This window comes from Sinohyriopsis cumingii, chromosome 18 (assembly GCF_028554795.1).
Source record: "Sinohyriopsis cumingii isolate HCF-2022 chromosome 18, ASM2855479v2, whole genome shotgun sequence".
Taxonomy (NCBI): domain Eukaryota; kingdom Metazoa; phylum Mollusca; class Bivalvia; order Unionida; family Unionidae; genus Sinohyriopsis; species Sinohyriopsis cumingii.
Window position 1 is genome coordinate 58,350,989 of NC_142978.1, and position 25,695 is coordinate 58,376,683.

Consider the following 25,695-nt stretch of genomic DNA (forward strand, 5'->3'; position numbering starts at 1 on the left):
TATACAACTTATGTTGGTCCACCATCAGATATGGCTATTGTTGCAAATAAATTGAAGAAAAAAAGCCCAAACATAATTTTTTCTTAAAAAACTGCACACCAGAATTTGAACAAATTTGCCAGAAAACATTCTGGGCTTGCAGTTTTTATACAGAAGATGCTGATTTTGCAATCAGATGTTGCCACCATGACTAAAATAGGAAAATAATTTAAACATATTCCCAAAAATATTAAATTTGACCACAATTTCTAAAAAGCATTTTGGCATCAAAAGTTTTTAAGTTCAAACAACTAATGCTAATCTGTCATCAAATATGCTGTTAATAAAAATAGGAGAACCTTGAACAACTTTTTCTTACGTACCACCTAACAGACTTTGATAAAATTTGACATAAAATGCCCTTGTTTGAATTCAGATTTATATAAATGATTCTGTTCTGCCACAAAATCTTTCTGCCATTACTAAAAGTGAAAAGAAAAAGTTTACACAACTTTATCACAAAAAACTGATGAACAGAATTTGTCCAACTTAAACACAAATCATTCTGGCATAAGGGTCATTCAATATTAGATAAATGGTATTTATATGACTTTAAATAAGGCTGATGTTAAAAAATAATTGGAATTCTAGGGATGAATCTTCAAGTAGAGCAAGTCAGTATATTCACCTTGAAAATAGTTTTTCATATCAAGATTATTTGTTACTACACCACTCCCATGATAACTTACACACTGATAACTTGCAAACCTGATTATAACATGGGGTCAGGTGTGGATCCCATTTTTTTAACCAGAAAACATATTTGTTGAACTTGAAGAAAATCATGATCAAAATTGGTAACTGAAAAATTTATGTAACTCTTTGTTTTATGGTTGAGAATGGTAGATAGGACCTGGAAGTTTTTAAAAACATAATGAAATTATCAACTTTTAATAAGAAGTCATATAATTTTTTGCATTTTCTTTCCAAATGACATTCTTAGTACACAGTAATTAAAGATATTCAAGGAAATTTCTACCACTGAAAATGTGACTCCTAGAGTAGGCAAAACATTAATATTTAAATGCCAATTAAATAATTTTTTATTGAGTGAAATTTGTGTTCTGGTTCTATCTTTTAGTCCCTCTTAAGTGTATTCATCATAAATGCAATGTGCATTTAGATGTAAAATGTGTCAATCTGCAGTGACAGCTGACCGTGATTTATATTGCATATTGTTAAAAATGTATCAGCCATTATTTCACTTTGGTATTAAGTATTATTATATGTTTACAAAAGGAAGATAGTCTAATATGTACTAAATATTCTTCTGCAAAACAAAAGAAAAACCTTGAAATAAATGTTTCCATAATACATGCACAGCCTTGGATAAAATGTCAACAGAAAGCATCCTGTTGGTTTATATTTCTTGGCCACTGTCTGACCTTGTATTCAGTTATTAGGCAAATGTCAGACAGGCAAACAGTCTGAGGAAGGGCAGAGATATGTTTTGCTTAAAATAACAATAAATACCTTGTAATCCCTGAAATTATCTCTGTTTAACATTGTGTCCAGATTTTCAAAAGTATAGTATTAGATTTGTTTAACGGTATGTAAATTTATGGAGTACTTAATGGCAGGGTTCCCTGGAAATCGGGAAAAAGTCGGGAGGAATGAGAACATTTTTCCAGACCGTGAAAAGTCCTTGAATTTTGCAAATATTGACAAAAGTCAGGAAAACCCCGGGAATTTTCCTCCACAACGTGACGCCCTAAACAATTACATAATTAAGTCTTAACTGAACTGATCATGAGTTAAATTTATTGAGTTCTAACCAGAATATTAGGAGGTTACAGTATGGATCATTTGGGTTCTTGCCATAAATATATTTGTTGAAACAATCCAAATGGTCAGTGGATTAGACTTTTTGTATCAAGTCAGCTCGATATTCGTGTGGTGGCGTTAAAGCATAGGCGCTTAGCGGATGGGCATGCAAACTTAAACATTGTTAAATCGAGTTATACCTGCATGAAATCAATATGAAAATTATTTATTTTCTCAGAAATTGCAAGAGTATTAAACTTGTTATGACTTTAATCTGCTGAAAGACAATGAAACTGATGCGTTGATGAAATTTGAGCTGGTACTAGTGATTTCTGTAGCTTGTCGCACGAGCACACAGACTCTCACAACTGTCATTTTCAAATATTGAAGGAAAAAATATTAAATGAAAGTCGTATATAGGTTGAATAAAAATACAAAAACGAAAGAGCACAAAATTCTCAATATTTATTTCAAGACCAACTTCTGAGTTTTCTTGTAGCACGTGACTGTCACGTTGACATGTGCTCTCTCATGTAGGGAGCATATGAAGCAGGGAACCAGACTACTCTGCTTGATGAATCAGACTGGCCAAGTTTCTTGTAGTTGTTCCCGAAATAAATATGTTGAGAATTATATGTTCTTTCTGGTGTTTGTAAAATATATCAGACTTTCATTTAATATAATTGAAATTTTGTACAACAACATTAAAAAGGAGTTTGTTGTTGATATCACATGATTATTGGACATCCGATGTTGTTGTGTGAGATTTGTGAAGTAATATGACTATTAACGCAAATGACGAGTACCAGGTCAGATTTCATGTATGTTGAGTTTCATCTAATCTGTCAGTAGATTAAAGACGTAACGATTATAATACTTGCCATTTTTGAGAAATAAATAATTTTCCTATTGATTTCACGCAGGTATAAGTCGATATAACATAGTTTAAATTTGCTAGGCCCGCTGGTAAGCTATCTTACGGTGGTGGCAGATTCCAATTTTTTTTATATGTAATTGCTCTGAACCCACACTCCATCCAAAATGTCTCAATGTGAAAAATGGGGATGGAATATTCGGCAGAGACCCGGATTAGAAAAATTTCGAATCTCTGAGCTGAACTTTGATGCGAAACTATTACACAGTGACATGTAGCTTCAAGTATTGGTTTCCGATCTTAAATGGAACGCAGGAGAAATGGGAAATTGTTGTCCCTTTTATTATATATTAAGAAACGATAGGAGCCCATGTATCAATACAGATTTGGGGACTAGTTTATTGAACTACAAGAAGACAAGTTCATTTTAACAGGAAATTCAGTCGTTGTTTATACAACAGTATATAATTTTGAAGTTTTTTTTGTCAAAATGTAAATCAACCCTTTTGTAAATGTCTTTAAATGATGGAATTAATTAACCAAATCGTCTTAAGGAGTTTAGGTTGGTTGAAAAATGTTGTTTGAGATTTTATTGGCACAGATAATTTTCAGGGTTAAACTTTTTTCATAAGAAGATTCTAAAACTTTGCATTTATTGGGTTTTTTCATACTATGATAGGAAATATTTACTTTGTATAACATGCACACATATTGCTCTAGAATTCTTTGAAATTAAAGGTTTGAAAGGAAACAAAATAATTTATGTTCATTATGTTGTTTCCATGTAGCAACATAATGCAGGTCAGCAAAGTAAAGTTAGAATTTGTATTCTGTACATTGAAATGGCTTTAAATGCCAATTTATAGGAATACAGTCAAATTTGTTTTGTGTGACTCATTTTGTGGTTTTGTACATGATCGTCTTTTCTGACATATATGTTTTGGAGAGTCTTCAAAGTGAAACATCTTCAGATTTGGAAAATGCATGTTTTATAATCCAAAATGTTCTTTAATTCCATTCAGTAATGGTCATATGTTTACCTTAAAAAATCAAATTTTATCCTGGAAAAAACCAGGAAAACACCTGGAAATTTATATTTAGAAAAGCGTGGGAACCATGTAATGGGGACCAAGTGGGGAAATTAAGCAGCAAGATGCAACTGTCTTCAGCATTTTAAAAAAAGAACAGTAACTCACTTATGTTTATATGACAGACCAATAAAGGAAAATGAATTGTTTGACAAACTTATTTTATTAAATGTACAGTTTGTAGAGTATTTGGTGTTTACTGAAGTTTTGCTTCTTAGCATATTAATAAAGTATAAGTTCTTAATTAGTTACTGCATTTTAGGACCTTCCCAACACAGGATAACACTATTTTTTTGTAAACTTTTTACAAGTGAAAGCATTAATTATGCACACCTCTAACATTGTTTGGTCCATTCATAGTATGTGACAAGATGGAAGTCAGTTGAAAACAACTCCAAGTTTTGATAGCTGTATAGTTGTTCATATTTAATAATGACATTATTCGATTCTGTTTGAAAAAGTATTTCTTTCTGTGCATATCTTGTTACAATTTTGAGTAGTAAATTTGTAGTTGTCTTGCTATAGTTAGAAGTGGTAGTTTCTTGGATCAAGTAGAAAAATCACATAGCCTTATAAATTGGCTCCTCTTGTATCTATATAATTTGTGATTTGTTAAAATATCAAAAATAACTTTATGGCAATAGTGAATTGGTAGATTTTTGTATTGACAAATTAACTGAATCTATTTTGGTTAAGTCACACCAATATCGATCATGGCAACTTTCATTTCTCAGACTACAAGTGCAATGTTTTGGAATTAATTGGTCATATCTTTAAAAAAATATTCAGTGGTTTTGAGTAACATTTTTGTATAAATTTCCATTTGCTTACAAGCATCCTCATTGATGGCACATATGAAAACAAGAGTTCATTTTCTTTTCATGGAGCATTTATGGTTTGGAATCTTTATCACATTCAGATTTGGGATAAAGGGCACTTTTTGGAGCTAGAAATGGAGCCAGATTTCAACCCCAAAACAGGCTTAGAAAAATCCTTGTTTGTGATTCATCAGTAGGTTTGTCATAATGTTATCTAAAAACCAACATTACATATTTATGGATAATATTTGTCCAATACTTCCTACAAATAATGAAGGATCCCATCAAAGTCTTGTCTTAGAAACTTGTCCTCTAATTTCGATGAATAATATAGGATCCAGTAAATGTTTTACCATATATACTTGCATATAAGCTTAATAATTTATGAAAATATAAAAACCTGGAAGAAGGTTGGTCAGCTTATCCATGAGACTTGTTGACTGCCGATATATATTGTTATTGTGGATCACTAAAACACAAGATCACATGCCAAACCTGAACCCCACAGGATCACCTGTACTGAAACTACATGTGAATATGACTATCCAATCAGATGGAGTTGCAATTTGCTGAACTTATAGGCTGGCTTAGGCGTTGGTCATGTACTTTTTAATGTTTTATCCGTTCACTTGGCGGGGGGTCAGATTATATGTGAATGTGCTTATACACGAGTATATGCGATATCTTTTAGAAAATTGTCTGCATATTAAAAATGAATAATATAGGATCCTATAAAAGTCTTGTTAAAAAAAATTTTCCTGTAATTCTGATAAATAATATGGGATTATGTTGAAGTCCAGTAAGTGTAAAAGTTGTTTTATAATTGCCATATTCGAGATACTTTTAACCTTTATTTTGTGGGCTATGCCAGCTTCTTTCATTTTTGTATGACCTGACAATATTTGTCAGCTAAGCAAACTGACTGACAAAAAAAAAAAGAAAACTGTTTAGTGTAAAAGAAAATTCTGTACTTTTATGTTTAGTTTGTAGCAAATGGGAGACAATGGATTGAGCAAAAACAGAAGGAGTCTGTAATTATGTATTTACTCTGGAATATGCTTTTTTTTCTTTGCTGTTATACTGGCCACCATGTATAGCCTATCTTGTGCTGAAAAATGGCATTAAACCCTATAAAAACAACAACTATATTTGTTGTACCCCAAGTGAGTATTCATGAATATTTAATTTAAAGATGTGGATATTTGATCCACAATTTTTTATTTTCAGGTGACCAAGAAAGGGCTAATGAGACAGTTATTCCTTCTGATGTAATATTCACTCCCCCATCTTATGGAGGGGATAATAAGGGTGTCCCCCATCCTGGACCTCCACCCTACACATTTGGATCTGCTTCCTCTATGGACTCCAGAACATTACCTCGTAGCCCACCTCCATATAATCAAGTTGTTAAGGAGCCACCCCCCAGCTATGATGCAGTTTTTACAATGTCAGAAGTTGACCAGAACAAGAAAAATCCAGCAGATTTAGAGCAGATAAATTCAGAGGATGCAGAGATGAATTCTAGACTACATGTTCTTCCCAATGCAAGAGACACTAGTTGCCAAGGAAACAGTTAGATGCAAGAATGTGTTTCTCAAAGTGTTCTATTTAGTCGTATAATTTTATCAACAAATGTAAGAGATTACTTTTGATAGATGGTTTTTAAAATGGGAATTCTTCTTTTAGCTGATTTTCAGTTGAAACAGTTTGATTAACCCAGAAAGGAAATAGTTCTCCAATTTACTGTTTCACAGGTATTAAATATACTATTATGTCATGCAGCGAAATTCATTCTGCAACTAGTTTGTTTATTTTAACCATCACATTAGCTTTGATGAACAGAAAAATAAAAAATAACCAATGTCTGTCACAGAACAGATATGAGATCCATTTAAGTAGTCTGCCAGTTTTTGAGTAGTCTCCTAGTATGGCATTTGTCTACTAGTATTTCGAGTAGTCTCCTAGTATAGCATTTGTCTACCAGTATTTCGAGTAGTCTCCTAGTATGGCATTTGTCTACCAGTAAGTTAATCAGGCTTGAGCTAAAGATAAAGTCCCTGTCCTCTTGACAGTCCATAACAGCCTGACAGTATAGACTGTGTCCTTTGTCAGTTCATATCTGTCAGACAATATAGACCCTGTCCTTTGTCAGTCCATATCAACCTGACAGTACAGACCCTGTCATTTGGCAGTCCATAACAGCCTGACAGTACAGACCCTGTCCTTTGACAGTCCATAGCAGCCTGACAGTATAGACCCTGTCATTTGGCAGTCAAGAGGATAGTGTTAGGACTGGTCGGCCTGATGTCAGGATAATGTGACTGGGTGGGACGTCATGTTACATGTCTGTGGCATGATGCCCCAGTGCTAGACATCACTATAAACTGCAGACATCTAAGCAATACGACTGAAAAATTGTTAAAGCTACGTTAAAAATCCAAATCACACACACACACACGCACACATTTCTTTGAATGCATCAAGCAATCTTTACTCACATTCACATGGTATGGCTTGCATTGCAATTATATGGACCAGTTATATATTTTATGGACTGGTCACTAATGCAGATAATGTAGAATTAGATGACTAGAGTAAACACTGTTGAATATTACATTTGTGAGATACATACATACTGTGGTATCATTTATTTTCATTGGGCTCAATTTTCATAGTTTTGTGCAAAAAGGACATTTTCGTGGGTACTTTAATTCGTGGTTTTGCCAGTCAGAGTTTGTGTATTAGTAGGTATTTATTTTCATAGCTTAACCTCTACAAATATATATAAAAAAGAATACAAAAGAATAAAACTATGCCAACACAAACAACAGTCACTTTTATATTTAAAACAATACTACCACCTGTATGAACACAAATCAAAGACCTGACAAGTTCATTACTTACACCATGTTTTTGACCAAGTGAATAACATCAGTCGAAGCTGATGCAGCCAACAACACTAAAATCAATACTTCCATCTCTATGAGCACAAATCAAACACCTGTCAAGATAAATCACTTTCGACATGTTTTCGTTTGAGTGCGCAACATCAAAGGAAGCTGACGCAGCCAACAACACTAGGCCAATCGGTTATTAAAGTACATATGAATGATCTCTTAGTTAAACCACTAGCCATCAAGTTGCACCATCAGTACTTTCTGATGAACATGGCATTAACACATTGGCGTAAGAGTGGTAAAATTCAACTTAGACCCATCTCGATTCCTTAACTTTTTACCCATCAGAAGCTGTGAACATGGTGCAGGTGCTTGCTTACCAGACAGCTAATGTTTGTGCCTGCTCTTGTACAGACCAACTTCAACCACTGGACTTGACAGTAAATAAAGAGCACAAAGAAGAATTAAAGTCACACTCCCACGAATGGTATGCTAAACAGGTCATGGATGTCATTATGGAAAAAGATGTTTCTGGTGATGACCAGTGCACAGTATTAGTAGACCTTGCAACCTCATTAATCAAGCCAATTTACGCTGAATGGATAATTGCAGCTCACGTGACAATGAGTGAAAGATCTTGCCTAATTATCAGTGGTTTTGAGAAAGCTGGACTTGTTTAATTCAGCAATTTGGGGATTATTTACCTGAGAAGCATTTGTGAGTACCACGAGATTTGATTGACACAATGTTGATACAGTGGCTTTGTCCAAAAATCTGTGAAGTGTGAGGTTTAATACTCTGCTGTAATTAGTGTATATACATAGTGTTTCATTAATTATAGTGTTTCAAGAAATAGTTATAGTATTTTACAGGATTGTTCTTTTGAATTAAAAATGCATGGATAAAATGAAATGTACTTTCAGAAGAATTTGAACATTTCAACAACATTTGAACTCAAATGAAGGATTGATTTGAATAAGTATTAAATTTAATTTTCATATACTGTTATTTTGTATTATATTCTTTCATTTTCAGTATTACTATTGTTTGAATACCTATGCTTTTTCTGTTTTTTCTCTATCCTTACTTACATCACATCGATTTAAGGCAGTGAGTGTAAAATACAGCTATCAGATACCTTATCGAATGTGTGCATTGAAACAATATAAAATGATATATAATTCTTGTTTTGAAAGATTAAAAATAAAACAAACACATGTAAAAGCTAATATTTAATTACCAGATTATAGTATTAATCTTGATTTATCAAATACTAGTAACTTTGTTAATCTCTAGGAATGAAACACTGCAAGAAAATGGAGGGGGTCATCATCCTACATGGCTCATATTTCATTGGGGATTTTAATTTGTGGTTTGGGGGAAACAATGAAAATTGTTACCCCACAAAAATTGATGATACTACAGTATATATATATATATATATATATATATATATATATATATATATATATATATATATATATATACTGTTCTTATTCCTGAAGCTTAATTTTGTTTAGTTAATTCTGCCATGGCATATTCTTATGACAGAACCAATTTAGCACTGTTATTGGTTTTGCTGTTAATGTCAGTTTAACAGCAAGGTGCTAATCTGCCAACATAACATATGAAATCAGATCTAGGTCCATTCTGTTCACAAATGCAGATCTGCAAGCACATTATATGAGATCAATTGATCTGGATCTATTCTATTCACAAGACCCTGATCTGTCAGTACAGTTTGTGACAACAGCTAGTCCCATTCTGTTCACAAGACTGATCAGTCAGTACAGTATGTGACAACAGCTGGGCCCATTCTGTTCACAAGACTGATCAGTCAGCACAATAAGTGACAACAGCTGGGCCCATTCTGTTCACAAGACTGATCAGTCAGCACAATAAGTGACAACAGCTGGGCCCATTCTGTTCACAAGACTGATCAGTCAGCACAATAAGTGACAACAGCTGGGCCCATTCTGTTCACAAGACTGATCAGTCAGCACAATATGTGACAACAACTTAGCCCATTCTGTTCACAAGACTGATCAGTCAGTTGTTGTTGTTGTTGTTGTGGGGTTTAACGCCATTTTTCAGCACGATAGGCTATACATGGCGGCCAGTATTAATGGTGGAGGAAGAACCCAGAAAACCCCGGAAAGAACCACCGACCCACGAGAAGCTACTGGCAAGCTTTCTCACATGCCCACATTGGCTGAATCTTAGACTCGAACCGCCACAGACAGAGGTGAGATGGCAGTGATCCGTAATGAAGAGCGCTTTAGACCACTCGGCCACTCGGGGCCCCTCTGATCAGTCAGTACAGTATGTGACAACATCAGATATGGATCTATTCTGTTTGCAGTTTGTTGTGCCTTACACATGTGTTGGTAGAATTTCATCTTTTCTGTTAAATGGTTTTTCTTTTTTTACATATTAGCGTACATATCGATTATTTTGATTTAGTATTCATAGAATCAGGACACCAATTTAAATGATCCTTGTGAAATGGTATTAGTTTATTGTTTTGTAAAATTGATAGTTTATTAAGTTTAATTTTTTTTATCCATTTTATGTATCCATTATGTGTCCCTTATGCATATTTAAATAGTGTATGAATATTCTCAGGGTCATGCACTCAATTTCATTATTGAGTCGAAGCTATAATATATTAAATTTCCTATTACATATACTTATTTTTGCATTTTGAAATATTTCTTGCATGTGTCTGGTCATTATTTACAGTATTGTCTCTTGTGTCTCCATACCTGGACACACACACACACACACTGTAAAGCAATGTAATTCAGCAGTCAGGGCTAAAACACACTAAAGCACTATTAAAAGCTAAGGACTAAGTTGTGTAATTTTTCTGCAGCTGAAATGTGTAATCCATATTGTAAGAGTACTAAAGTTACCAATACCAAATATATACTAATTAAAAGTTATAAATACCAAATAAGTGTGTGGGATGTGCACATGTATCAATAAATTGACAAGAAAGGTCAACCTGCCAAATCACTCTGGTAAAGCTGTACTCTGACAAAACAGCTTATTACAACAAAATATGTCTAGACCTATTCTAATGATATTCAGATCTGATTGTTTACTTTCATAAGAATGATTTCGTCTCAGAAAGTCTGGAAGCATTCTGTTTAATTTAATAAAAAGACTTCCATTGCTGTATACTGATGAAAAGTAACTATTCTTTATGATTGTGTAATTTAGTTCTTTATACTCATGTGACCTGTGGTATAGTTTTTGTCATGATAAAATTTATTTTCCTTAAATTTAAAACATGTCTTATGATCGAGTTTGCTATCACAGTCATATTCAATTTTTGGTGGAAAAGTTTTTTTTTTTACAGCTTCGACATGAAAAATTACTTTTAATCAATCTGGTTTTCTAAAATTTTGATTCACTATCAAAATCAGTCCTTTTTTATGCTGTCAGTATCTGGGGCCAGCTTAGACTTCTACTTCCCTATGTGTCACATTTTCAATAAATATCTTAATTCAGTATAATCAACAAGTAATTGGCTGTCAGCTGACTACAAATTTTGGATTTTGTTTGCTGACCACCAGCATGAATTTGAAAGAACTGTTTTCATTGGTTGAAGTAGAAGTAAACTTGACTATAATTGATTGCCAAAAATAGACACCTCTCTCATCTCAGACACTTTCTTGATAAAAGCAGTTGTGGATTCATTATGTAGGTCTTGGAACTTTATTCAAAACTTCAACTTTGTAACGTTGGGGAACTAGACTTGCACACTTGTATATTGAACTGATACCCTTTGTGAATTTAAGAGATAGGCCAACACTCTGTATGTTCTGTTGCATGTTGAATAGCCAGAGTTTATCAAATTTTATTCTTTCATTTTAAAAAAAACCCAATAATTTTGATGATTGAAAATTTCCAGTATTGACCAATTGTTAGCAGTTTTACATTTCTGAAGTGGAGAAAGACACTGCCAACTGCTATTGTAACATTTTTTTTTTGAGGTTGAATGTAATGACGATGAAACAAGGCTCAATTTCTGATGAAAACAACTCTCGTAAATGATAAGTTTAAATACTTAATGCAAATAGCATGCACAAAAATGTGTAAAGAAGATTTTTTTGAGAACTGTGAGAAATACGGATGATGTGTGAAACTAAACTTAAAAGAGAAAAAGATCCAAAACCAATTCTGTTTTGTAACACAAAATTAAATAGATAAAATATTAGCAGATTATATTTTGTTCATGAGGATTAAATAAGGTGATATTTCATATTCAGTTGCTTCTTAAAGCTACTTTCTAGCGATCATATCTGACTTGATACTTTCCCTCTTTGACTATCAACTTTTTCCTTTGAAATATACTTAGGAGGTCACTCTGACCCTCGGGAAAAATATCCTAGTGTAAACCCTCAACTCTAACCTCCTTAAATATTTACAAGGAAATCAGATAGTGTTGTTACAATTTTTAAGTTCCATTATAGTCTTGCACATTTATGGCCGATTTATATTGCCCCAGAATTAATTCCCCTTGTCAGTTTTATTTGGATGCCCGGAATTAATTCCCCTTGTCAGTTAATGTGCATTTGGGCAGTACTTGAATTATGCATGGAGATTTTGTATGAATTTACTCTTTAGATTTTCTTTTATATAAATATTTATGCAAATTTACCCTGAACAGATTTTGCTTGATTTGACTGGTTCAAAAGGAATATAACATATATGTAGCTTTTTAAATCCGATTCATAATAAAAAAAATGAGCTTTTGTTTTCTGTTTTGGTTCAGACCAGTTCTGGATAAGAATGTTGCACATGCTTAATGCTGCTGCAGTTTAAATTGAAAACTTTTTGCAAAATGGGCATTTTGAATGAATTCTTTGATCAGATTATTTGTAATTTATTACACATTAACATGATGCATTCTTAACATTATATAAAGATTTCTTTAGTTAAATTTTAAAGAATTACTATTTTAATTTTACCTCAATTACTTTGGTTAACATAGGTGGAAATATGTACCGGCATCCACTTGAAGGGGTGGTTTATATTGAAAGGGACTGGCAACTGCTTTACATTACAACAACTAGGAAATATAGTGCAAATGCATTAGGAGTAAAGTGATAATGTCCAAATATTGAAGTAGATTTTTTTTCTTTAACAAAGAAAACCAATTTGATTCAGTATTTTTTGTATTAATTTTTGCATATTTAATCTTTACTTGCCCGGTGACATCATCGATAAAAATGACGTTTTTTTTTAAGTATTCATTGACAGTTTGGGATTTGATATTGGATTATAGTTTAGAAAGGCTTTCAACTATTGAAGTTAAAGGGTATGTGAAAGCAAGCACAATGTTTTCACACAACATTTTTCAAAGTGATAAACAAAGACTGTGTCCAAAATCCTATTTTGTTAATCTTTTATGGTTTATCATTTTATTTTATTTTTGTCAGTTGTTTAGCCTTTATGGTTTGTGCACAGCATGGTATTTGACCATTTAAAGTTTTGTGTCCATCCTGCATTCATTTTTTATTAATCTTCCATTTGCTCATCATTTCATTTGCATTTCATACATGTACATGAACATTTCAGGGACTGTAAATATTAATGAGGTTTTCAGATAGATATTCAGTTTGCAAATTGTCTAATTAAATGTGTTCAACATGTGTGAGACAGATATAACCCATAGTATTTGTTGTGGAAGAAAGGAATATGGAAGGTACAAGCTATATCTCAGTTCTTTTATCTAAGCCTATACTTATCTCAAACTGTACTAAAGGAATTTTAATGAAATTGCCATTGGGAAAATAATGTTTAAGATAACAGAAAAATAAAATGGATTCAGATAAATATTCTGATAATCTTTACAAAACTGAAAGTTCTATCACAGGTTTTGTGCTCTATTTACAGTTTACTATCCAACACATTTTGATTAGCTTTGTATACATTTTATTTACTTGCAAGAATTTGATGTTTTTTCTTGTATAGTCCAGTATTTAATCAAGTTCTGTGATGAATAATATTCACTTTTAGTTGTTCCTTTACAATTTGTATGGAAGATTTGATACTATATGCATTTGCTTTTTGTCAGAACCTATATGTTCTTTGTTTTATTCCTTTCAGTTCAGTGTTGAAATCTAATATTTTTGTGCCATATTTTGTAATTTCAATACTTGTTCTTATTAATAATTGGTGTGATTTGAAGACTTAATATATTGCAAACATTTCTTTTATTATGTTACCATATTTAGCTCAAGGTAATTCTTGCAAATTAAAGAGAATCCTGCATTTTAATTTTTGTTACCATCATTAACGAAAGTCAAAAGTAATCAACAGGGTTTAATTGATGGGTGTATAATGATATGATAACTTTCTTGTCTCTCAAGATACTGGTACTAAGTTTATTGCCCTCACCGTATAACCATAATTTATTTAATACCTCAGCAATATGCAAGGGTGGAGTAGCTGTACAAAATAATCTTAGCATAGATGTAGTTTGTAACAATATACTTTGGTAGAAGTCATATCCATCTGCTAACGTCAACTTTGAGTTGCCATCAAATATTGCAGTGGCAGATCAGGGTCAGTGTTGTTGGTTCTCCTGATTATTCCTAACAAACATCATAGTTCCAGATCTGCCAGTGCATGATGCAGTGGCAGATCTGGGTCTATGCAGTTTGCAGTGGGATCTGACTTTATATGGTAATAGAAATGTTTTATTTTGAGTTTTATTTACCTCCAATGGAAAAAGTAGTCTGCCATCATTACAAAAAGTAATGAATAAAGAACATTCTCTTTTCTATGATATCAAAAGTCAGAGATTTTTTTTCTCTCAATTCAAACCATTGTTCATAAAATATGCTTCATATCTATTATCAATATTGTCTTTCTATAGAAGCTCAGTTTCTCTAACACTGTGTAGTCTTGAAACTTGATGAGTTTATTGATTTTGGAGGGTACTACTCACCCCAGGCAAAAGTAGGCTACAATGATCATTTTTCTTGCTCAGGCACCATTCAGTTATGCTATGGCAGAACAGTTGTGACGTAGCATATTCTTAACACTTGTAGACCACTGTGGCTCAGTGAATGGACTTGTTGCCAGAATAGTTGAGGTTTATTTCACTCCACTGGATAAGCTATGATTGACTTCGTATATTTGTGGGCAAGGCACTTTACTTGCCTCAGCATGACATAACCTTTAATGTTGTGCTGTGCTATAAAATAACAAACCAAGCCAAAGGCAATGAATGCATTTATTAGTTAAGGATGGCCCAAAAGATGGCAGACAATGATTTCAAGGAAGTATTTAATATGTAAACATGTGATCCAAAATGAACATTATGTTACAGCAGATTGTTTTGCCTTATTTGACTATCATATACTGTGGCCTGATAGCTTGACGTGTCCAGGGGCAAGTCACAGTAGTATGAAATAACATTCAGTATTATGTCGTAAAACACCGAAGTTAACAAAAACCTTTAATCCATAATCATTCAACATCATTTCTTCAGCACCAAAAAAAATAATTTACAGGTAAAATAAAACATTTAAGAAGGCAGAGATGGATAGAAATTGTCATCTAAACAATGCAATATGGAAAAACAGTTGACCTCTTTGGATATTAAATATTTTAACAGAAATGTGGAATTAGTGCAGTTACTATTTTCCCATCTTGAAATATGATACCAGTGTCATGTGAATTAACGGTGTACATTTTTTGCAATTTGATGTCCTTTTGTTTTCTTTTGCCAAATTTTTCATTTGATTTTGTTATTTTTCATACAGTTGATTTTATAAAGAGAATAAAAATAATATGCTATTTGTTATGATTCCCCTATTTACATTAAAAGAATACCCAAAATATTAGAAACTGTACAAAACATAACAGGTAATCAGCATACACAATCTAAACTATCTCAAGGTCAGACACTGGCTCCGAGATCGAAGATTTCAGCATTTAAAAAACTTATGCATAAAACTACATGACTGTTCACCAACAAGAAATCTGTTTAAGAAGGTGAGAGAAAATTTTATTTGAGCACAGTAACATATGTAGAAGACTTGTATGTGACTTTCCAATATTTAATGTAAAATTTAAAAATTGATAATGCTGTTACTGATATCAGCAGAAAGTTGACTACTATATCACACCATGTTTACACTGGTGATAAAAAACAACCATATGCATACTAAACATTTGTCCATACTGCCCTGCTAATATGGTGCAACTGTGGAAAACTCGATTCAATATGCAGGGGGAAAGTTTTAAGACAAACAGGGATAATAACTTAGTCAAAATTAATTGCAAAAATGCAAAAATCAAACTTGACCAAGAGACTCCCACCAGATTTGTTTCAAAACCAGAAGTCTTTAAAAAGTTATCACGTGGAAAAGAAACTTGCCCTAGACAAAATATATTGGACAGATTGACCAAAATATGGTTGGGCATAAAAACTAGCTATATTAATGTGAGAACATAGAATCCTTAATGTCTTAAGGTCTTAAATATTTATCATTTTATGACTAGGTTGCAAAAGTGACAAGAGAATATATGATATTCAAAATTGTTAGTAGATAGGCTGCATTTTTTTTTATACAGATGATGTGGAAATCAATGCTTATCAAAGAACTTCAGCAGAATGTTAACACAGACTACCAATTACTTTTTATGACAAATGATGTGGAGATCAATGCTTATCAAAGAACAAAGAAGTAGTGTATATACTGTCATGTGGTTAAAATTCAGTTGAAATGTTCAGCACTTAAACTGGTAACAACTTAAAAACACTTGATTACATACTAGTTCAAAACTGAGGTTTATGAAGTGCCTTCACTTTTGTCTGATGCATGTATGCATACCTTCTTTCTAGCATACAGGATTAAAAATTGTGACATAATTTGAACAGATAAATTTTAGTCAAAAACTTTTCTATCCTCCAACCATTACGGTAATTAGTTTACTGGGTCACTGATGTTACAGTTACATAATAATAGACTATTTCTTAACTTTACAAAAGCTGGGTATAAATCTGAATGAATGCACCATATATATGCATAGATCCAGATCTGTCATAATGCATGGACACATCTGGGTCTATACAGATTGTATGGAGTAATCAGTATAACAAACAAACATAAACCCTTATCTGCCTTCACATTATGTGATGGCAGAATCCAGGTCCATGCTGGTTGCAAATGGACCAGACTTATAAAGAGACTACATAAAGTAATTAGAAAATTCACAAAGTTTTTTTAAAAATTCGCATATTTCGATAAAGAAAATAAAATCTGCTGTCAAGACTGGTATTAAATTTTGCAGTGAAAAGTGTAGTGACTCGATTATCTTTACATATAACTGGAGCAGGCAATTATTCAATTTTATGTACAGTTCAATTATTATAATTTCAAGGAGGTATATCAACAGCAGTGGGCTAAATCTATATAGAATTTATCTAAATTCAAACGTGTGATGTTATCTATTTAACAGTTTTAATATGTCCACCTGGCTGATAACGACTGATAATAGATACTGAACTCCTAGACCCAGCTAATAAACTGACCAAGTATTTAAAATACGTTTTATAAGTAACAATAAGATTAAATAAATTAGAGAATAAATAAATAAATAATGTGTACCTTATCATTAGCAATATTCTATTAAGTCACCTTGTTACCTAGGTAAGTAAATTAAAACATTCATAAAATTAATTATTCCTGTGTTACCCATCACCAGAGATAATGAAAAGACACGTTCAGCTTGACAAGAAATGACATGAATATACTAACAGATTACATCATATGTTTTTTTACAAATCTAATAAGTGAATTCAAAATATCCTGTTTATATAAAATTATTACATGAAAAGAAGAAAAGTACTGGTTGAAAAAAGTTTTATTTTGGCAACTTTTGGTGTAAAAACTGTGAGGTCTAAGCAACACAACCCCTCATTTTTCTAATATTCCCTTAAGGAAAATTCACCTCTAATCGTGAGATTTTGACACAAGTGAAGTTTCTCAGGAGTGCAAAATATGCATAAATTGGGAGTTTACCGTACATGAATTGAAGATAAGGTTTGTTAAAAAATAAAGTTTGTTACAGATGTCAAAGTTAAACTCTGAATAAGCAAGCTTCCATGTACTGTCAATTATAAAAATCTACTTTTTATCAAATTGTCACATCTATATCCATAACAACATTCTGAAACTTCACTTTTCGATAACAAAATGTATTATTATCAGTATACTAAGCTAACTGCTATAGAACAACCATTGAAATGCTGATTAAAATAAGTTCAACTTGAAACAAATATTTACAAGTGCGATTGACACAGAAGGGACAGAACTGACTAACAAAGTAATATCATACAATAAAGGCACGTACACAGTAATGCAAAAAACAACGTTGGCATATCTATAATATCACAAAAATATTATTTATTTCAATAACGATGATGAGAATGATAAAAATCATAAAATTACAAATGCTTTACTATTCAATTAGAATTCACCTGAAATAACTCTGGGTGGAGGGCTCCATCATAACTTGTTCAGACTCACCACCTATAAAATTTCTACTGGTAAAGAGAGAATATTTTCAACATTCCCAACTACATCCAGCATCCATACTTAATTGAAGTCAATATCTTCCAAGCACCCTCCTTCCCCAGTTTACATTAATATATATATCTGCGCTATACTTATTACTGCAATATTTAAACATTTTTGTTAGCCATGAACATTAAAAATTGGAAGAATAACTCTATTCAGGGTAAACAGAATCAAAGATTTCCTTTATATGTAGAAATTTAACTTATATCCCAATCATACCATATCCAGTCTCAATACTTTTTATGTACTTTTCAATCACAAAATCTTGCCGAACACAATGTCTACAAATCGTCTGCTTTACAGTTTAAACAATACAAGCAAAACTGGTGACATGGCTGATCCAATTTGATAAAAAAAAATTATCCAACATGGGGGGGTGTGTGCATTAAGGGTGTATTTTCAAACTGAAGTTATGTTTTGGTGTTGATTCTTAGATCAGTTTATAATGGCAAGTTAATGAACCCTGCTGTAACTTCAAATTCATAAAAGATGTTTCCTAGACATCCAATTTAATTTTATGTTGGTTGCGTCTAACTAAACATCCCATATAATGCAACACAAAATATGAATCACAATTATCTAATGGATTTACTACAACTCGGGCATATTGTTAAAATTTTATTATTCAATGTGTTGCTTTCACTTAATACATGTACTTCCTGATATTTAGAAAACATGTTTTACTTTGATACTGTACTGGCAGTCACTGTATTTTTCAACTTCTGGGGCAATAGGATGTTCTCTTTTGAATGCCTCTTGTTAGAGGTCACCTTAGAATAACTAGTAATTTGTGGTCCCATTGATCAAAAATTAAAATCATGCACTGTGACAAATGCACCACAATCTGAAAAATGATGCAATTGGATCAAAATGAAAAGGAGAGCACAGTGAGACGTTTTTGGGGCATGATATTTTAGATAGTAATGCATTAAATAGTACATACTGGCCTATATTAATTTATATATCACAATATTTAAACCAATATCACATAGTTTCTAGTTTAATCACTGATGCAAGAAATACTATGCTTTGTTTACACCTAAACATACTTTCTGCAGTGAAATTGATCATCATCTGATGGATTCAGTGCCATTTTTCTGCACATGATAGGCTATACATTGGTAGCCAGTATTTGAGATAGTGGAAAAACCACTGACCCATAAGAAGCTACTGGCAAGTTTTTTCACTTACCCACATTGGTTAAATCCACAGAGTGAGAATTTAGAGTGATATGTAATGGCAAGCCCCAATCAATGTATGAACATGATTAAAAAATGATATCAATAAACATTACAAACAGAACAAGAGGAAACAAATCTTAAATTGCTGGGTAACAGTTGCATACACATTTTGGGGACAAAAATAGGTTGGTAATGGATCTTTCTGTGATGTCGGTCAGCCTTTTTGTAATGGCCAACTTAACAAATTTAAATGTAGTAAAACTGCATGAATACATAAAAAAATAATCTTTAGAGCATGAATTGAGTTGGTCCCAGGAATAAATTAAAAAACTGTTCTTTACTAATTAACCTGATTAAAACCCAGTGACTCAAAGAAGTATTTACCAAGATCTGGCATCCCAAATGATTTTTTCCAAACCGGGTACAACGTTTGGCCTGACCATGATACAGGTTCATTTTTTTTGTTTTTTTGGTATCATAACAGGAGCCTGATAAACATAAATTTTTATCAGAACTCCATTATTTTTAAATTTAATCAGGTCATTCATATATATATATATATATATATATATATATATATATATATATATATATATATATATATATATATATATATATATTCATAAAAATATGCTAAACAAATTTAAATTATCTGTGTTGGTTAGTTTTTGTGCAATCTTGCTAAAATCCAGATGGACAGAAGGATCAAAGAATGGACAAACCAAATCAATATGCATTTGCTGCAAGCAGTGGGGGCATAAGTGATTTTGTGCTTCTTCATCTTTACCAATGTTTTCTGACAACCTTTTCCACTATTAAGCAGCACCCTATAATCTGATACTGTTTGCAGTTTTTATAAGGGTTACACTGGATGCATGAAGGGGGTTGGAGGGGAAAATTTTAATTGGAAGGTCCCACACCATTGTTTCCACATTTAGTGTTGCCGGTCCCCTCCAGGTGGTACTCTGATCAGGCTTTGTTGGCTTTTCTGGCTCCTTGATTGGTTCACATGTGGTGATGAATTCAAAATGAAGTCGCCATCGTTGGCAAACTAAAAAGGAAACGTGTCCATAAGTAACTAATACGCCATGAAAGTAAAATGTCTTGGTAAATTATGTTTCTCTGAAAATACCTATCCAATCACATTAATGTTAAGAAATTAGCTCCACTACCTTCCAAATCAAGACTTTACATCATGATGTTCATTTTATCTTTCTCTCTTGATCCGTATCTCTCACATAGACAAAGGGAAGAAATTTACTGTTACCTCTCCTTACCACTTGCAAGGTAGATATCCATTAGCAGGATGTTTACCAGTTTGAGCTGAGAGATACATTGATGTGCCCTTCTTGCTCACTAACACAAGTATTTTCATCATAATGACTTCGCATGAGTACGGCAGAAACTATACATTGTAATTAATTCAAACTGATATTTGTGCATGGTTGTCTTTTTCTAGTCTTCTTGGTTTAAAACACTTGGTTTCAATGTTCTAAGGTGGCATATCCAGTAAGATTCCTTTTCTGTCCTGGTTTGGGGACTCCAGTTGGGGTTGTTAGAAATTGCAATAAGTGATATATCACTGAAAGAATGGTCAGGGGAGGAGAAGTGTTCTGCAACCAGGCTCCTGTACAGCTTCTCTGTCATCTAATCAGATCTATGAAGGTTGATCCTTTTGTGTAGTTTTCAGTTTCTCCGACATACTGAAGGCTACAGATCTTACATGTTTTCCAGTATCAGCAACAAGCTGAAATAAACTATTTGACACATAATCGAGTTAAAAGGTTGAATTCCTGTAGAAACAGCCATGTAAAGTTTCGCAAACATAACCATTTTTCTATTTTATTTGTTTGTCTTGTCTATGTTTTGTATTTGGCTTTTAAAAAGACTCATTAAAGAGTTGAAAGAGCTCAGGCTAGCTAGATACTAGTTTCGCACTGTTGTCAGTTTATTGCATTTATCTTAATCAATCCCTGACACATGTGATCCCTTGCTGGATCCGGACTGCTCTGGTGGTCTAGTGGTTAGAGTGACTGCCTCGGAAGCGGGAGGTTGTGGGTTTGAACCCCGGCCAAGTCATACCAGAGACTTACAAAAATGATACTAACAGCTGCCTTGCTAGGCGCTCAGCATTAAGAGGTTAGTGTTAGGACTGGTCGGCCTGGTGTCAGGATAATGTGACTGGGTGGGACATCATGCTACGTCTGCCGCTTGATGCCCCTGTGCTAGACATCACCATAAACTGCCACACTGCAGACATCATAGTGATATGACTGAATTTATTTTAAAGCTACGTTAAAAATCCTAATCACACACACACACACACCCTGCTGGATCCAGTGCACATGAAAGGATTGTTATTTGCCAAATGATTCGTATTCTTTCAATATATATATATATATATATATATATATATATATATATATATATATATATATATATATATATATATATATATACATACACATACATACATACATACATACACACACACACACACACATGCTGACACATGTTATAAATGAGTATACTGATAGTAATTTCATATGTTAGTGTGGTTGCCATTGTTTATAGAATCTGTTTGCAAGTCTGGGTTTGTGAAACAACCCAAGTCAGCAGTGATGGCAGTAAATATTAAATGTTGATATTACACCAGATACCCAAATATGAATCAAATACAGGCTATGCATATTCATATAGTAAAATCATTTCAGCACTAGCCATTGTCCCTTTGTGCTGCATGGAGTCTACCCATTGGATAGTCCATTAACAACAGGCATGCCAGATGAACTGGCAGCAGAACAAGCAGCATAGCTTTGCTTGCTAGTATAGTCCCCTGGAAGGAAGCCTGGCTGGCCTGTTTGAGGTCAGTCAGCTTGGTTATTAAGCAACAGGTGGGTGCTGGACTGGCTGGTCAACAGCCAGAGTAATAGTCATTTGACATAGATGGCTGGCAGTGAAGATCATTAAGGCCGGTAATATAATACATGTGCTTGGAAAGCCCAAAGACCCTGTTCAAATGTCAATATTGGGGGGCCTGGGGTGTGCCAAAAAATAGAAGGACACTCTCCTTTCAGCTCCAACCTACTACTTGAGCTATGCAAAGAATGGAGGTACAGATTCCCATAAGGGTCATTAACTGTGACATTGTTTTCTGTACAAGTCTATGCATCTGGAACTCCAGCAGCATCTGGGAAGGGTGCAGCAATCACAGCTTTAAAGCACACTGTTGCTCCAATTCAAGCTAGCTAGATGTAACATTTGCAGTAGACAATGTATGTATGTACCATGTACAATTTAGGGTGGATACCATCATGTAATCCCCCAATATGCTTTCTACTGACATCTTCAGGAGAAGGCTCAAGATGCTACTTTCTGCTGATTTCAACTACGTTCATCTCCATTTATCTTTAAGCTCTTGTACCCCTTCTGACCACTTTGCACAGACAATGCATAGTAAACCAGATGAATACTTAGTGCAGGTGAGGCACATATCCTTGCTGACTTTGCATCTTTTACACTTCTAATTTTTTGTTTTAACTGAAATAACAAGAATGGCAAAATGATGTAAAATAACAATGTGTAAGTGTTCACACATAACAAAAACAACACTTGTTACTAAACAATAAGAAAATACAAGCAGTTTCCATGAATAAACAACCAACAAGCACTGATGATAATGTTGCAGCACAAGCTCAGAAAAAAATGAAGTCTACAAACTGCAAATATTCTTAAAAATACTGTCATAAACAATTTCTAGATGGGTGGACGGAAATAACACTGATTTTATCGGATAAGAGAGTTGATATCAGATGATGTCAGCTGCACAGGGTAAAAGTTAAAACTGGTAAACATCTGGTTGATAGGTTGCTACCTAGTGTGTGGTAAGGGGAAGTAATTGATAAGAGTTTCTTCCCTTTGTTTATTGATCTCTATATGGTAAAGAGCATTCATTTCATTCTGGAACGGCTGCATTTGAGAGGTAGCAAAGATTTTTCCTAACGTTATCATGATCAGGGAATGCATTCATAGGAGGAAAATGGGCTATAACTCCTTCAAATTCTACCAGAAAACTGTAAAAATCAAACCTGACCTAGATCTTTTTAATGTCAAGCCTCATACTAAATCTGACTAAAATGCAAGAAGTCATCCAAAGTTACCAAGCAGAAATGAAATGGAAAAGCAAAATTCTGCCACACAAGGGCCATAGCTGTATCAAATTTGTCCAAAAATAGTGAAAATCAACCTTGACAGAGGTCTCTTCAATATAAAGTTTAATTCCAAATTTGACTTAAATGCAATAAGTCCTGCAAAAGTTATTAGGCTGAAACAAACTTTGGGGACAAAGTTTCAAGTCAAACAGGGACTCATAAAATTGGGAAAAAAAACATAATGTACTGTTGGTTTCATAGTCACATTCATACATAGGGTAAAGAAAGGGCAGGAAAAGCCACCTAAACTGTCAAGTGACCTAGTTTTTGAAGGGAAAATTCCATATACTGACTTAAAATATAAACTGTCATGTTAAATATATGTGGCGGCAATATGGAATGAAAACTACACATGTGTGCTTCAGAACATCAAACCCACCACTGGAAAGTGTCATCCAACATACAGAACAAACTGCAGAGATGACATGGCACTATGACGCTCATTTACAGGAAACATACTAGACTATTGTATACCTTCTGTTGTTAGACGGCCTGAATGAAAAACAGATAATAAGCAATATTTTTTACACACATTTGTTTCACACAGTAATATGTTTTCAAGAAATAATCTTAATTAATCAATAAAAACTGATCCTAATACACTGACCTCTGAAACTGATAATTTTTGCTTTAAAAGTTGTTAGGTGACTTATATCCATTTTCAAGTTGTTTTTATATTTTTTACCTATATCTGTGATGAAGCCAGGAGTAGCAGTCAGTGGGACTGGTATGCTGATATAGGACTTCTCAGTGTGGAGACATGTCTCCTGGTGACGAACATAGGAAGTTATGGCTGTTCCTTGATTAGGCTTCTTTCTGCATTCTTCTGAAATTTGTTCCTCACTTTGTAGGGTCACAGAATACTGTAAAATAAAAAACTATGAATAGTTTTACATACTTGAAAGTTATGGTATAAAGTTCTACATATTCTGAAAGCTGAAGTGGATTTTTTTTAAAGCACCTATAAACTGTAAGACAGAAAATTCTCTATTATGTCCTAAGTTGGACAATATTATTCAAAAAATTCTTTCAATGATTTTAAAAAATGATAAAACAGTAATAACAAAGAAAATTAACAAACTTGTATGAACAGACAGAGTGCTTCAAACTAAAACATCATAACGGTGTTGAAAAGAAAATGCATAACCACATGCAAAAGTTGTGAGTTTGGCTCTGACAAGCAAACCAGTTATCATCACCATGCTCTAGTATCATGAACGATGTGACACAATGAAAAGTGTTTCATCCTTGAGGAAGGTAGGATTCTCTAGCCATTCAGGAATTACCCATGAAAATGTCATTTTCAGTTATACCTAACAAAATCAACAACAACAAGCATAAACAAATTTGCAATATGTCAAGAAACTGGTTGGCAAAATAAATTTTAAAGCAACAAATCTGCGCAAGAATTGTGATTGAATCCTATGAGAGACAAATTCATTGTCTAACAGCCTGACAAGTAACAAATTTTGATTAGTAAGTAATATTTTGTCACTCGCCCTAAATATTCATTGAATATGAGGGAAAAAATCAATCTTAATTCTGGGCAATCAGACCATAATAAGATTTTCAAGCTCCATGGTTCATAGCTCTTTTCTAACCTACCTGAACACACTGCACTGTTCCATCTTTGAAATCAAAGATCCCGATTATGTCCTCTCCCAGCTTATATGCCTGTTTGAACAAAATGCACTTTGCTACCTTGCCTCTTGCATTTGTTATGTTGTATGAATCTGGAAAGGAAGACATGTCAGAAAGAAAATTTAATCAACTAAATCCATGATAGTTTAATTTTATCTAAAGGAACACAGGTTATCTCTTCACTTACACATCTAGTTACTAGTACATTTCAGTTACACTTTATAACTAAGTATCGTAACAGAAATTTTATGCACAAGTTTTGATAAAATGGATACATGGTTCATACAGCCCTGGAAATTTGTTTTCCCAAGAAATTTTGGGAACATCTAAAAGCTTTCAAAGAGTATTTTGTCGTATGGATATAAAACATTGTGACTGTCCATATGTTACTTTGTCATCTACCAGTCTTTATGATATTTGACCTGCCAAATGTTATCCCATTTATTAATTACTTTTGGACAATACATAAATAACAATTCTAAATTTAAGAGTTATATATTTTATTCATTCTTCATGTGTTGTTTTCCTTTACAAAGGCTTAAAATAAAACCAACTTTATTGAAGTTCAAGGACTT

At 33.2% G+C, this 25,695-nt stretch overlaps 2 protein-coding genes across 3 annotated transcripts in view; one reads left to right on the forward strand and one right to left on the reverse strand.

The window, feature by feature from the left end:
- LOC149776729 (uncharacterized) overlaps positions 1-15,291 on the forward strand; it is a 45,087-nt gene extending 29,796 nt beyond the window's left edge. Inside the window, exon 5 of the mRNA XM_089941258.1 lies at positions 5,811-15,291. Within this exon, the coding sequence (XP_089797384.1) occupies positions 5,811-6,160 (350 nt within the window). The 3' untranslated portion in view covers positions 6,161-15,291. The remainder of the gene's footprint in view (positions 1-5,810) is intronic.
- The window catches only part of LOC149776730 (RAB6A-GEF complex partner protein 2-like), a 64,199-nt gene continuing 53,220 nt past the window's right edge, over positions 14,717-25,695 (reverse strand). For both annotated transcript variants that reach the window (XM_089941257.1, XM_089941256.1), the window contains exons 6-8: positions 25,085-25,212; positions 24,165-24,342; positions 14,717-20,319 (exon numbers count right to left, since the gene is read on the reverse strand). In XM_089941257.1, the coding sequence (XP_089797383.1) occupies positions 20,096-20,319; positions 24,165-24,342; positions 25,085-25,212 (530 nt within the window). In that variant the 3' untranslated portion in view covers positions 14,717-20,095. The remainder of the gene's footprint in view (positions 20,320-24,164; positions 24,343-25,084; positions 25,213-25,695) is intronic.